Below are 14,189 nucleotides of genomic sequence, written 5' to 3' on the forward strand. Positions count from 1 at the left end.
TCTTGAAGGTATCCCAGTTGTGATGTGAATTTGTTGCATTCAGTGTTCACTAGCAGTTTTAGCTGTTTACAGTGTTCATTACGATTCCTTCAGTGTTTGTTTGTGTTCATTCAATATTCTTTAGCAGGTTCCTCTCTCAGTTTGGGAACTAAATTGGATTAGGCTACTGTATGTTGTTAGTTAACGTGGTTCTTTTCATTTTGTTACTGAGCTGACACATGCATTTCATAAACATACACCTGAATTTGTTTGTACAGTATTTTAACTTAAATGCATTCCTGAGCTAAAGATGTTTTCCAGTAGAATGACCCCAATTTGGGATAATTTAGAATATTCATATTTATTGTGATATTTTCCTACAGTTACTTTGTTTACTTATAGTACACACAACACCTTTCAACACAGTTTACTCTGCAACTAAACATTTGTTTTTAAAATATGCATGTAGGCCTACTATAATTTTTCAAAGTCTTGAATGCCTTGAAAATCATTTTTTGGCTCATAACTATTTTTCTCAACACATTAAAGAACACATTCCTCTTAATAGAGCAGATAGGAACGTGTGACTTCTGAGTCTTTAGAGCCAAAAACGAAGTTTCTATCTCAAGCGGTTTAGAAGTTATGCAATTTTAAGGAAAAATGGGGCTCGGACATTTTCGGGGAGGCGGAAGGACCCCTAAACATTGATATTTTTTGCTCAAAAATTTTTTGGGGTAGTTTTATGTGATTTCCCACCTAGCCAAACCTATTACTTGTATTTTTTAAAAATTGACCTCAAAACGCAACGGCCTACTGTACACTTGGGTGCAAAGCAAAGTCAAATTTACCGACAGAGAAATTTCAAAGCCATTCGATTGGCAACAGCTTTTAGATTGTGAAAAATAATGAACAAGGAAATAATAAAAGTAATTTGCGTTCTTCTGGTGACTATTTACTAGGTTACCTCCTGATGTTAAAGATGATAACTAGCTTTTGTATTTCTGTTTTTCGAACTGTTTTTAGAACAAGGAAATAATAACCTTTCCAAACTCCCAATCTGAGTCGGCCACATCATTTGACAAAATATAAAACTGCACTCTGTATTCGTTGCATGCATTCATCTTCCCGCTAAAGGTTCAGCAATCAGCATTGATCACACGCGCTAAACTGCTACAATATTGAAGCGATACTCGAGCGACATCTGCCGACAATTACAAACCAGAAATAAACCGAATCCATTTAATTTTCGTTTGGAAACCTAAACCGTCTTTGAATGCCTTCACGTGGACTGGGTACTTCACGTAGTGATGTCAAAACGATTCAGAGTCGTCATCTGTCATCTTCACCTTCTTTCACAGAATCAATGTTTTTCTCATTTTTTGAAGATAAACTTTCTTCTCGCTTCTTTTTTAGAGGATTTTCAACGTAATTGAACAGTATCGGACCTATGCGCTCCAAGTTGTTTTTACCCCTTTGAAGCCAAAGCTTCTGGCACATCCCGAACTTCATGCATCTCCTGCTTTTGCATCCTGTACACATCCGGTATCCATCAACTACCTGTAACAGAAACATATGGGTTCAAGGAATCAATTGACTGAACGATTAAAGAAATATTTTCTCCATTAATAGTTAGACAATAATCTGATAAATGTCAAAGAGAAAGCAGATACAAATTGGTTTATTGCATAACTGACGCTTTGCGCAAAGATAATTAAAGGGGTACTAAAGGAAAAACCTGACTTGGCGATTTTCCACGTTCTTTGTGTTTAACATGCTACCATAAAACGATTTTCAATAAAATTTTGCCCCATTGCGGTCTGACCACCATTGTGGGCGTGCTTTTGTCAGAGCTTTCAAAATGAGATTGAGCCTGAGCAACGAAGCGTGCGACTGTGCAGTCTACGTCATAAAGGCTAGCAATCAACCGATCACGCAATAATTGTTACTGCGGGCGATTTGACTGTAGGCTATGTATGTATTTACATCAAAACAGCACATTTTAACATCAAAACAGCGGACAGTTTGCTCAAAACATCAGATTGGTAACGTGGCTTTTGTTATTGCTGGCCTTTATGACGTATTCTCGAGCAGTGTTTGCACGTTTTGGTCATTTTGAAAAAAATAAAAATAAATGAAACTCTGGACTTTGGGCCTTGCCAGCGCCATTGAAAACAAATTTTTTTCGGTAATTGTTTTTGAAATGTATTCTTGAATGTTCAGTTTACTCATTTTAATGCTTAATTCCGGTTTGAAATTTTCCTTTAGTATGCCTTTAATCACCTTCCAGTCTTCTTCGGGAGCTTGCGGGATGACATCCTTATCCTCTATAGGCTCTGGTTTGATCTTCTTGAAGATGACAAACTCTCCATTGGGCCGCAACTGAGTGAATCCAATGTCGTCCTCGTCAGGAAGACCTTGGGGAAATCTCACTGGTTGAACTCTGAAATGAAGCAAGTTTCACAGTAAGCGTCGATTCATGGGACACGGTTCAAATTGTAACACAAACTTCCACAAACGATGTTTTTTCATACGATCACATCAAACTACGTCATTTTTACAACGCCTGCAGACGTTGAATCAATGTAAAAACGACGGATTTTGCAGTATGGGCCAGTACAACAGGGCAGTGCGTCGTGACAGATAACCACAGACAACAAAGACATACTTACTTGATGAGGTGTTTAACTGACCACAATATTTCATTCATGAAGGGTGCGTTGGGTTGGACACAAATATCTTCAACCTGATACAAAGCAAACATGCTTGTCAACAGTGTACCATTGATGCGCATGGAACGAGTGTAATGAAACACACTGCACAATTTTATAATAACATAGCATCTACATTAACACAGTTGGATTTACCATTAATGGATTCTCGGTGGCTCAAAGGCCAAGCATACATGTCAACATCCAGTCATTTTACATCAACATTGAAAAGAAAAACAACCCACCACTACCACAAAATTAGTATGTGTGCTGTGCCCATTTTCCAAACTCCACAACAACGCTGTGACACCAGTTTTTCAAAAGTGAGAAAGTCTACCTGCACTCGACAGTGAGGTAACAAAATAGTAAACACAATCATTCAGATTAGCATCTTGGAATTCATCACCAGAAAAAATAGACTTTTATGACATATAGTCAAGTGGGGTAAAAAAAAATAGTGGGGTTATTGGGGTAAAAAACACTTACCATCTCACATGTAAAATGAGTAGATATTCACTCAAATTTTTTAGTGCCTGTTTAAGTGGTCTCTGGTGATTACTTTGAGGGGTAGAGGAAAAAGATTGGATTTGACAAAGAAGAGATATGTTAAATAGAGTAAATATGGCCAGTGAAGGGTGCAAAAAAAGGTTCGGAGGAGTTTATTAAAAGTTTTTGCTAAATTTTAGTGATAGGTAGTATGAATGTTTTAATGTTATATTGTGAGTACTATGTTGTGAGGCTACTAGATGCAACAAACACTGGGACCTCTAAATGTTTGTGTAAATTATTATTGAGGTGTTTTTTTTACCCCAATAAAATTCGTTGATTAGGGGTAAAAAAAACAGTGCATTTCATGGAATGTTTTGGCTTTGTATTGGTGTTATGTCAACTGCTAGGCAGTAAATCACCAAAAAATACAAATACAAACTTCTGGATGCATCAGTGCCAATGTATGCATGTGTTATGCACAATCAATTGATGTTTGTTGGAATTGGGGGTCCGAGGTTAAGGTTAGTGTTGCGGGATAGTCGATCTATAGTGCAGATTGACAGTACAGAGTGATCCATTGATCAATAGTGCACAACACATACAATCATACATACACAAACTGTTGTTTTATTTCCTGTCTGGTGTTTTTTAGTTGTATGTTTATTTACAAACTGCTGGTTGATTTTTTAGGATTTACGATCCGCGAAATTTAATCGCCCACTCGCATGTTCAAACTAGAGCTTTAGATAAAATTCAGGATGGCGTGCATAAGTATACTAGACACAATTTTTTGTCTTGCTGCTGTTTTTATTAAAAAATGAGACTTTGCGATTTCACAATATGTATTTTAATAGAAATTGCATACAAAAATTGTGGGCAAAATCGTTTACATCATCATCATGACCCATCCGGTCGGTTTCGACTATGGGTTCAGCCATAGGCGCCTAACTATTTTTTTGACCGTGGGGGCGAAAGCATGTTTCATCAGCAGCAACGTAAATTCAGCAAAATGTCACGCAGATCGATGACGTAATTATGCCGTCACACTAGGATTGCTTTTATTGCCACACTCGGAGTTATCGCTACGTTCGACCTATCGTTAATTATTATAAACAAAACTGGATCACTTCGGTTAAGCAAACACATATGCCATGCGTCTGCTAGCGGTTGATGGACTGCGACTCTTTAAGCTAAGCACAACATAAAGTTCAGCAATGAACTAGATTTATTAGCATGAAACACGAGACGAAAAGGTTTAGTAAAAGGCAGGGTTGTTGGTATTTTACCCGACCCAAAAAAACCCGGGTGGGTTTTTTTAATAAAACCCACTTAAAAAAACCCAAAAAAAACCATAAAAAAACCCAGAGCATCATATTTGTCCAGTTTTTATTGGAAAATTAAAAAAATTTACAAAAACACTACAAGGCACTTACAACAAACTTTAAATTAGGACTTAAGGATGTGATTGTGAAGTAATTTCCAAGAATAAACTGAAAACGCAGTGGATATTGCACAGTACACAAAAATCAAGTAATGTCACTTTGTGTATACTACACTAAAACTCATTTATGCAAGAAGGCCTTATAGTTAAATTGGTGAAAGTACTACTCTACTGTAGTCTGTAGGCTATATATGATGTGAAATGCAATTTAGGAGGCTATTCACCAATTACAGATTCTGGATTCTAACGCATGGCTGTTTCAGAGCATTTGCCTAATTGGCCACGCAATCGCTCAATTGCTCATCGATTACTATATATAATATATAAATGATAAAAAATATTTAAACATGATGGCATAAATGCTCCTTGCCTTCAAATCTAAACAAATGATGCAATAATGTGATTTCTACCACAGTAGCATCAACTTGGTATAGAAATCAGTGGATGATGCAACATCCAACTTGATCTTGAAACTAATGGATGATGCAACATTCAAGCAACAACAGCCCTAGTGCATTATTTTATTGAGTTATGCAAGCATGTACTGTGAGTAAAAGGTACTTCACTCGTAAAAAGTAGTTTTGAGGTGAAATAAGCATGAATCTACCTTTTTTTGCATCTTTTTTAAAAAAACCCAATAAAACCCAAAAAAACCCAGGCTTTTTTAAAAAAACCCGGGCGGGTTGGGCTTTTTTAAAAAAACCCGGGTTTTTCTCAACCCTGGTAAAAGGTATACTGTATTAATGGAATGACAATGTTTTGAAAATGGAATGCAAATACTAACTTGATCATACGTTTGAAAATATACCTGTTGAAAGTAAAATCATTCATGTTTACATCAATGCAACAGCACGTCACCTTGAATAAATTTAGAAGTTGCTGACATCCATAAACAGCCCTTGAAAATAGTTACGGAGAGACGTTTGATTAAGTTTTCCACTTGACATTTCTCCCTTTTCACTACAATGTCGCAACTTATGACTGACCTGCTTTCAATTCGCTGTAAAACGCCGGTTTTCGTGTTGTAGATGAAACAAAAGATGCACATATTCCCGCCTTTGATCGGGTTTCTATGGCAACGGCCGTGTGTGCGCAATGCGGTTTGTACCAGCCCTTGTTGCGTTGGTTAATGTTAGTGGTTACCTCGGGCCAAGACTTCAAGTTCATTTTCACAGCGAGTGATTCGCTGCAGAGGTTTCGACTTTCGAAAGCGACATCGAGTCTGTTTGCAAGTGCATAAAGCTAAACGCACGCTCCGTGTCTACGTAGCAAATTGTGTTGTTTTTGGGTGCGTCTGCAGACGTTAAATCAATGTAAAATGACAGATTTTGTTGTCTGGTGTGGGATTGTAGCATCGCTGCTCGTTCTGGTGATTATTTATCGCGAAGCTGTTGCGGTTTGCATTTAAAAAATGTTTTTCTGCTGCCGATCGCTAGTTTATCTATTGTTTTATGTATCAATACAGCATAAAAGTTGCCCCCACGGAGAAATATGCGTGGGGGCCGGGCCCCCACGCCCCCACGGGTTAGGCGCCTATGGGTTCAGCATCTCTCACAGTCCTTGATATATGAGTTACACAAAGCTTCTTTCCTCTGGTGGAGAATCATTTACACTACATATGAAATCAATAGCAAAACATATGAAATCAATATTATAATAATAAAGAAGAAGAAGCTGCTATACTAACAGGTGTTTTTTTTACCCCCATAAATATTTTTTTTTACCCCAAAGCTGGGGTAAAAAAAAATTCAGGTATTTTGTGCATAATTTTCAAACCAGTTAATGGATTTAAAAAATTTCTTTGGGGGATGATAGACATACATGGTCTGTATATTGTGACCAACTTTGGTGGTCATACTTAATAAGCTAAAAAATCTAGGATAATCTTTCTGAAAAAAATTTTTTTTTACCCCACTTGACTATACATCTCTAAGTAAATACCCACTCGATGCAATCCCAATTCTTTCATTGATTCCTTTTCCCAGTAGGGGCGGGTATGTAACGGATGCACCTGAGTGATCATCCATAACTTGGGTGGTTCATCCAAAGGGTACTCAGGATACATATCTGTAGCTTTGTCAAAACTGCAAAAAAATAATTATACATAAATGTTGTAAAATCAAATATATTATAGTTATTACTATCTGAAGCCTTTACAAATTGTTTCACCTAACGGATCATCAGAAGGTCTTATTCAAATAGAATCAAATAGATTCTATTTGAATAAGACCTTCTGATGATCCGTTAGGTGAAACAATTTGTAAAGGCTTCAGATAGTAATAACTATATTTGATTTAATTTGCTCTGCTTTGCTTTTTTGCTTAGCATTGAGCACTTTTTTGTAGTATTGATAGTTTTCATTGTTTTAAATGTTGTAAAATGTGTGAAACAAATTCTTGATCAGCAGCGGGTATACACTTACACTCCTGACTACTCTGTGATCACAGATGTTACACAACAGACGACTAGAAGCAAGACATAATCATTGATTCAGTTGGTTCAATTATTTTGTCATGCCATTAGTGTCTTGCCAAGGAACAGTTAGTGCTATGCAACAGTTATTGAGCAGATGTCCATTGTAATGTATGCAAAACTTCTCACCAGTCAACCCGACACACTACTATGAAAAGTGGGTCTGCTACTATTTGGTGAGTCCGATTCGGTGAGTTTCTAACCTCTAACCCATAACCCTAAAACAGCAATGATAATTAGGCTACGGTACGCGATAATTTAAAAAAAAAAATTGAAAAAATTCCCCGTTAAGGGATCAGACTCACCGAAACGGACCATTCCGATGAAAAGTTATCCCTTCCAGAATTCAAATTCACAAAACTAGTATTAAATGTGCTCCTTAATTTTTAAATCAAATAGTCATTACTGGATGAAACCCGAAATTTTAGATATGATCAAAGAGAGAAGAAAATATAAGAACAAGAATGACTTAGAATATAAACGCTTAAACAACAAAATAAAGAAGGCTTGCAACGAATCAAAAGAAGACTTTCTCAATAACCAATGTGCTACCGGTACTATTGAAAAAATCTACAATTTCACACCAGGTGAAGCACACCAAAAGATTAAAGCAATAACAAGAAAATTCCAATCAGTACACAAATCTGGGTGTTTAAAGTCTAAATCAGGTGAAATACTTTTGGAAGAAGACAAGATCCTTAACAGATGGAAAGAATACATTGAAGAGTTATATGGGGACCCAGAAAGAACAACAAAACCGTTTAAATTCTCTGAGCCACTTTCAGGACCAACCATCTTAAAAAGTGAAATAACATTTACTTTAAGTAAAACAAAAACAAACAAAGCATTAGGCCCAGATGAAGTAAGCACTGAAATGATAAAAGCACTAGATTACATTGGCATTGACATACTCCACGCACTCTTCAACAAAATATATGACACCGGTGAAATTCCAACTGATATGACAAAATCTATTTTCATTACAATCCCGAAGAAACCAGCCACAAGAGAATGCGAAGAACATCGCACAATCAGTCTGATGCACCATATTATTAAACTACTGTACTGCTGAGAGTCATCATGAACAGAGTTAGAAACAAATTACACCCAGAAATAAACGAATGCCAATATGGGTTTATGCCTGATAAAGGAACGAGGAATGCGATCTTCATTCTGAAAAACCTCGCTCAAAGATCAATCGAAATGCAAAAAGACCTGTACTTGTGCTTCATCGACTATAAAAAAGCTTTTGATAGAGTTCAACACAATGAAATGTTATGCATGCTCAATAGAATTGGAATAGACGACAAAGATCTAAGAATCATTCAAAATTTATATTACGAACAATCAGCTGCTATCAGGATAAATGATGACTGCAGTGACTACACGCCCATTCAGAAAGGAGTAAGACAAGGTTGTGTGCTATCACCTGACCTTTTCTCATTATACAGCGAAATAATTTTAAGACATATTGAAGATGAAAGAGGTATTAGTATTGGAAGAAACAACATTAACCAAATACGATATGCTGACGACACCGTTTTGATAGCCGACTCGGACGTAAAACTGCAGAACATATTAGATATTGTGTGTACGAAAAGCAAGATATTTGGCATGGAATTAAATAAAAAGAAAACAGAAACAATGGTCATAACAAAGAAAAAAGCAACCGAAACTCCTATTTGTAATTTATCAGTTAATGGAACAATTCTTAAACAGGTCCAAAAATTCAAATACCTTGGTACTATGGTGAATTGGGATGCAAGAGACGAAACAGAGCTCAACATAAGAACAGCCCAAGCAAAAGCAAGCTTCCAACAAATGAAACCAATTCTTTGCAATAAAAATATCTCTTTCAAAACAAGATCTAGAGTTTTAAAATGCTATATTTATCCTGTTTTTCATTACAACTCTGAAACCTGGAATATTTCAACAAAAATGGCAGAAAAGATTAATGCTTTTGAAATGTGGTGTTTCCGTAGAATGCAACGCATTTCATGGCTGGCAAAGAAAACAAATAAAGAAATTCTACACCAAGTGAACCAAACCAGAACTCTGTTAAAAAGTATGAAAACCAGACAATATAAATTTCTCGGCCATGTAGTAAGAAAGCAAAAACTGGAGCATCTCTCTTTAACTGGTAAAATTTTTGGAAAGCGGGCACCTGGCAGACAAAGACAAACACATCTAGAACAATTTAACGACAAGACAGAAACAATCATCCATGCAACATATAATAGGAACATTTGGTCTAATTATTCATCTGAGGCCGTCGATGCCTGGTTCAGGCAAGGCAATTGAAGAAGAAGTCATTACTCATTATTTAATGTATGGCACATGTTTGCTTTCCAAGCAAAGGCAGTTCACCTGAGTTCATAACTGAATGCTATACAATTTAGGAAGCTGGTGTACAATAGGGTGGAGTGAAAAAAATTTTTTTTTTCAAATCAAAAAATCAGATTAATCAAAAGTGGTGTATGGACCTAAAACCAACTTCTGAGAAGGTTTTGGGTTTGTGCCACCTACACCCAGGTGGCCCATAATTTTTAAAGGTCACCGAGGGTCAAATTTCATGAAAATCCCATAACTTGGAAACCGGTTAAGCTAGAAAGTTGGTTTTTGGCTTAAAATTTCCAGAAGGTCCATGTTTATATATGCTCTAATGCAACTTTTGTCTCTATTTTAACGGGTCCATGTCAATTAGGCGCTGACAGTTAGGCGCTGGTCTAATAGGCGCGCACACTGTGGCGTCTGGATATTTAGGTGCGGAGCACTGTGGCGCCCGGTCATTTAGGTGCTATTCCTAGTAAAGTCTGCAGATTGTATCAGCTTGGCAGGTAGGGGCGTAGGGCAATGCTTTTCACACAAAATATTATATGGAACAGAAAAATATGTTGTTTTGTTAATGCGTGTGCGTTGTTGGTCATGGCTTCAGTGAGTGAAGTTGCTTAAACCGGCAATGCTTTTTCACACAAAATGTTAAATTGAACAGAAAAATGTGTCATGGCTTCCGTGAGTGAAGCACTGAAGCTGCTTAAACCGGCAATGCGCTTTCACACAAAATATTATATTAAACAAAAATATATGGGTGAAGCTGCTTGAACCGGCAATGATTTTCACACAAAATATTATATTATTACCGTAGCCAAAAAAGGACAGGCAAAGACTATGGATCTGCCATGATTTACGACGTAGGAATACTTCCGTAGGATTACTTCCAATAATGTTCGGAAGCTTGAATAATTTATTGATAAAGCTTTCACCAACGCAAACCTGGACTAACAACAAATAAGGGAACGTTCAAATATTACGTAACGCTTTTTTTCCGAATTTTTGACCGCCCCCCCTCCCCCATGTAATGCCAACGTAACGCTTTTTTCAATCCCTCCCTCCCCCATGTAACGCTTTTTCACTACGAATTCAGCACAAAAAACTACCATTCCGTACTCGAAAGCGTTACGTAACGTTTTGCTTGAACCCCCTCCCCCCCCGATGTGACGCTAACGTAACGCTTTGCATAAACCCCCCCCCTCCCCCTCGAAGGCCTTACGTAATATTTGAACGTTCCCTAAAACAATAATAAATCAATAAAACAACAATATATTTTTCTGTTCAATCTAACATTTTATGTGAAAAGCATTGCCGGTTTAAGCAGCTTCACTCACGGAAGCCATGATATAATTTTCTGGCAAGCTGCCAAGCTGTTACAATCTACAGACTTTACTAGGAATAGCACCTAAATGACCGGGCGCCACAGTGCTCCGCACCTAAATATCCAGACGCCACAGTGTGCGCGCCTAATTGTCAGCGCCTAAAAGACTTGCTCCCATTTTAACTACATAAGCTGATAATAAAAAACGACGTTTTAGTTTGAAAGCTATATAACGTGAAGAAGTGAAAATGCTATATTTGAACTATTTGCACCAATAGTTATGTGTTAAGGCATAATAGGTACAAACTGACTAAGTACTGCTTAAAATACTTTCTAAGTAGTTAGTACAAAGGATATGCAAGCAACAATCATGGATATATGACAAAAAACTCAATCCCAAAAATAAGTAGCAAAGACTCATATGCAATAATGTTACTATGCTATTTGACATTCAGTTTCAAAATTTACACCTTAACTTTCCATGAAATTTCTAAAAAACTACTTACAATCAGGGTCGCATTATAAAAATTATCATGTGGTGAAAAAATATTGAAAACCTTCAACCTGAAAACATCAAGACAATCAAAGTCAGAAAAAATATATTTCGACTCTGATCCATTGCAAATTTGGGCAAGGCTGACTGGGCTTTGGTAAAGACCCTTGCCAACCTTAATCCACCACTGTTTGCAATGAGTGTTACAGAAACCATGACATCAACTCATATATAATTACACGTATCCAATAGCAATACACAGCCAGGGGCTACGAGAAGGTGGGGAAGTCGGGCAACTTTCCCCCCTAGCATAACATTGTAAAGGAAAAACGAGTAGTTTTTTGTTTTTTCCACGTTTGAGGGGGCCCATTTTTGCCACTAAAATGATAGTGTACCAACTTAAAATAAACAAATTTTTGAATGAAATAGGCAGTTCCAAGTATTTTTCGATCATAGTATTATGTAACTTTAAATGTATCGCATCAAGAACGAATCATTCTCGTATTAAGGTAAGTGATGTTAAACTGCTTCAAGACGTAAAATTTGATAATGTTAAGACTACTGATTTCTGCATCATCAATTTTCTATTGTTTAAATTTGAAAACTGGTGCTGCTGCATTTGGCTAAGCGTGTAGCCTACTATTTTTGCTTGACCAACGGAACCTTGACTTCAAAAACTGCGTTGGCCAGGCGTAAGTCCACCCTGTTAGCTCAGTGGTTACTCGCCCGGCTCAAGATCCCGCAGCGCTGGTTTGACTCTGGGGGTCATATCATTTTTGGAGTAATTGATCTACTGAATACTTCGAAAAATACTTGGAACTGCCTATTTCATTCAAAAATTTGTTTATTTTAAGTTGGTACACTATCATTTTAGTGGCAAAAATGGGCCCCCTCAAACGTGGAAAAAACAAAAAACTACTCGTTTTTCCTTTACAATGTTATGCTAGGGGGGAAAGTTGCCCGACTTCCCCACCTTCTCGTAGCCCCTGGCTGTGTATTGCTATTGGATACGTGTAATTATATATGAGTTGATGTCATGGTTTCTGTAACACTCATTGCAAACAGTGGTGGATTAAGGTTGGCAAGGGTCTTTACCAAAGCCCAGTCAGCCTTGCCCAAATTTGCAATGGATCAGAGTCGAAATATATTTTTTCTGACTTTGATAGTCTTGATGTTTTCAGGTTGAAGGTTTTCAATATTTTTTCACCGCATGATAATTTTTATAATGCGACCCTGATTGTAAGTAGTTTCTTAGAAATTTCATGGAAAGTAAAGATGTAAATTTTGAAACTGAATGTCAAACAGCATAGTAACATTATTGCATATGAGTCTTTGCTACTTATTTTTGGGATTGAGTTTTTTTGTCACATATCCATGATTGTTGCTTGCATATCCTTTGTACTAACTACTTAGAAAGTATTTTAAGCAGTACTTAGTCAGTTTGTACCTATTATGCCTTAACACATAACTATTGGTGCAAATAGTTCAAACATAACATTTTCACTTCTTCACGTTATATAGCTTTCAAATTAAAACGTCGTTTTTTATTATTATCAGCTTATGTAGTTAAAATAGAGACAAAAGTTGCATTAGAACATATAGAAACATGGACCTTCTGGAAATTTTAAGCCAAAAACCAACTTTCTAGCTGAACTGGTTTCCCAGTTATGGGATTTTCATGAAATTTGACCCTCGGATGACCTTTAAAAATTATGGGCCACCTGGGTGTAGGTGGCACAAACCCAAAACCTTCTCAGAAGTTGGTTTTAGGTCCATACACCACTTTTGGTTAATCTGATTTTTTGATTTGAAAAAAAAAATTTTTTTCACTCCACCCTAGTGTACACTGTACAAGTCTCCTCCCCTGGTTATAAATACCATGGCGTGTAGGCCTATGTCAAAGATTGGAATGAACCAAAACGAATAGGGTGAAGTGTGTGAACAACATTCAACCAAGCGAAAGCTAGTGTTGATGCCTTTACTACTTTCCTTTTACTTCACTATTTTCTAGTCTTAACCTTTAGGGTCAGGTAAGGATTTCAGTTGGGGTTAGAAAATAGTAAAGCAACTTAGGTAGTCAACACAAAACAGCTACTTCACCCTATGTTTTTGGTCGATTCCAATCTATGACATCATGGCATTTTTGACCAAGGCGAAAACTAGCACACTGGCTCCTAAGTTGGTCAGTAGACTAGAAATCACTTTGAAAATGTGTTTATATTAAAATTACCTTGAAAACCGCTGAGTGATAACCAAAAGCAACATTAAGATAAACTTGCGTCCCTGAGATGATATTGACAATAAATTACTGAACAATGAACATACCCAAGTTTGATGGCAGTTTCTTCAATTGAAACAAATTTTTTTGGAAAAGTACTTCTGAGCTGACTGCAACATGACGTTGTATGCAGGGAACGTGTTACTAACCCACGGCAACAATGGAGGAAGCTCAACATTTTAACCATAATATGCCATATAAATTGGAATATTTGATAACGAAAACAATTTTAACTTAATTGAAAGTCACTAAACCTATTTCCAGCAGGATGGCCAATATCAGCCTAGTACCTTGTGCAGCAACGCTATTTTTAAAACACAAAAATAGCTTATATATAATGAACTTGTGATAACAGCAGGCCTACAGAGTTTTTAGTATCACATTGTTTTAAGTTTTTATAGCTATTTTGATAGTTTGTATTATATAGCACTGTACCTAACACAAAAATAGTAAAATTTCCAGCACATGAAGAACTAAACTGTTTATACAAAACAAAGTCATAAATTACTGAACAAAAACGGTTATTTTTCCGGAATGCTAACTGAAGAACTAGAGCAAAAGAAACTTAACACTAGAAGTAAAAGGAAAGAAGGGCTGTTATTACACTCGTTAGCCTTGCAAGACTGAAAGTCTGAAATATCATCATTTTCAGACTTGGAATCTACTCCACTCCAAAT

At 36.7% G+C, this 14,189-nt stretch overlaps 1 protein-coding gene across 1 annotated transcript; it reads right to left on the reverse strand.

The window, feature by feature from the left end:
* Positions 1-1,065: 1,065 nt before the first annotated feature.
* Positions 1,066-13,812, reverse strand: LOC145779825 (large ribosomal subunit protein uL30m-like). Its single transcript, XM_082591476.1, has 5 exons — positions 13,560-13,812; positions 6,563-6,701; positions 2,649-2,722; positions 2,260-2,419; positions 1,066-1,536 (listed from the first exon to the last, which is right to left on the reverse strand). The coding sequence occupies exons 1-5, from the start codon at positions 13,697-13,699 to the stop codon at positions 1,309-1,311; spliced, it is 741 nt and encodes a 246-aa protein (XP_082447602.1). The 5' UTR covers positions 13,700-13,812; the 3' UTR covers positions 1,066-1,308.
* Positions 13,813-14,189: the final 377 nt, after the last annotated feature.

The sequence above is a fragment of the Aplidium turbinatum genome, chromosome 11 (genome assembly GCF_918807975.1).
Source record: "Aplidium turbinatum chromosome 11, kaAplTurb1.1, whole genome shotgun sequence".
NCBI lineage: Eukaryota > Metazoa > Chordata > Ascidiacea > Aplousobranchia > Polyclinidae > Aplidium > Aplidium turbinatum.

Bases quoted from the DNA above. Each gene is read 5' to 3' on its own strand.
- LOC145779825 (XM_082591476.1), bottom strand. From the start codon at position 13,699: ATGGTTAAAATGTTGAGCTTCCTCCATTGTTGCCGTGGGTTAGTAACA. The intron at 6,702-13,559 runs GTATGTTCATTG...ATTTTTTTGCAG, and splicing joins GAAACTGCCATCAAACTTGG to TTTTGACAAAGCTACAGATA. The intron at 1,537-2,259 runs GTGATTAAAGGC...TTTCTGTTACAG, and splicing joins CTCCCGAAGAAGACTGGAAG to GTAGTTGATGGATACCGGAT.